The sequence below is a fragment of the Cyprinodon variegatus genome, unplaced genomic scaffold (genome assembly GCF_000732505.1).
Source record: "Cyprinodon variegatus isolate N-32 unplaced genomic scaffold, C_variegatus-1.0 Scaffold105, whole genome shotgun sequence".
NCBI classification, from domain to species: Eukaryota; Metazoa; Chordata; class Actinopteri; order Cyprinodontiformes; family Cyprinodontidae; genus Cyprinodon; species Cyprinodon variegatus.
This window is the reverse complement of record NW_015150558.1, coordinates 948,969-950,260: the sequence shown is the minus strand read 5'-3', so window position 1 is coordinate 950,260 and position 1,292 is coordinate 948,969. Positions and strand designations below refer to the sequence as shown.

The 1,292-nt window shown below is 45.2% G+C and overlaps 1 protein-coding gene across 2 annotated transcripts in view; it reads left to right on the top strand.

The window, feature by feature from the left end:
- The window catches only part of LOC107084616 (interleukin-6 receptor subunit beta-like), a 22,142-nt gene that overhangs the window by 4,281 nt on the left and 16,569 nt on the right, over positions 1–1,292 (top strand). For both annotated transcript variants that reach the window (XM_015374538.1, XM_015374537.1), the window contains exon 4: positions 318–506. In XM_015374538.1, the coding sequence (XP_015230024.1) occupies positions 318–506 (189 nt within the window). The remainder of the gene's footprint in view (positions 1–317; positions 507–1,292) is intronic.

The following is a 1,292-nucleotide window of genomic DNA, read 5'->3' as shown; positions in this document are numbered from 1 at the left end:
GCCTAGAGGCTCCGACCTGGAGGCTCCGGCCTGGAGGCTGCGGCCTGGAGGCTCCGACCTGGAGGCTCCGGCCTGGAGGCTGCGGCCTGGAGGCTCCGACCTGGAGGCTCCGGCCTGAGCTGATCACTGAGGCTGAACAAAGAGGAGATTCTATAAATATCCAACAGAAAACCAATCAGATTGTTTTTTTTTTTTTTTATTTGAATGCTGTGGACATTGATAAACATTAAAGCTTATCGTTTGTTTTTATAAACCTTCAAATGTCATTTTTGCCCTCTGCCTAAACTAAACGTGTCCGCTTCATATTCCTCCTGCAGCTCTGCTCTCGGTGAGGAATCTCAGCATTTACAGCCGTAGTCCAGAACGGAAGGAGCTGCAGGTCCAGTGGACGTCTCCCTCCGCCCCAGTCTGCAGCCATGTTGCTGTTCAGTGGCACTCAGAGCAGAATCCGTCCACCACACGAAGCATCCTAGTCGACTGTAACAGCTCTTCTACTGTTATTCGAGGTTTGTTTAATCTGTATTTATAAAGACCTGAATACAGAATAATCAGCATAGACCTATGCAAACAGAAGCAGCTCATCTCCTCAACAAACCAAACTAATATGATCAGTTCCTCCTAATGAACATTTAAATGTGGACTTTTTGCAAAAAAATGAACAGAATAAAGCAGTTTGGAGCTTCAAAGCTCCAAATACCAACCGACCAGTCACCAAGTTTCTACAGACAAACAAGGAATCTGACCTCAGATCAGGGATTATTATTGTGTCGTCTAAGTTAACGCCCACTAATCAGCACAGGATGCATCCTGTCACCACGGAGGACAAACCTTAACAGGAAATGTCTGTTCTGGAGATGAAAATCTCCAGAAGTGAATGTGGAGGTGAGTCCTGATCACAGCGATAATCGTACTCATATGGAGACGACCAAGAGGCTGTGGTTAATATGGGGAACAGTGATGATTCAGCTCCACTGTGACCACAGAGCAACAGACAGCTCAGTGACTCAGCTGGCAAATAAAACACTGATAACAAACGGCCAGTTTTAGAAAAACACCCACAAACATTCACGAAGTCACTGGAAGATCTCAGCACTTATATCCCTCAGAATGGCCTGAATAGCAGAATAATCCTCCTATTTCCCCTTAAGAGGAGAATTAGGGCAGAGGGTTGCTGTTAAACCAGGAATGGCATCCTATTCCTTTAATGGGATCTCATTCCTTTAATGGGATCACATTCCTTTAATGGGATCACATTCCTTTAATGGGATCCTATTCCTTTAATGGGATCTCAT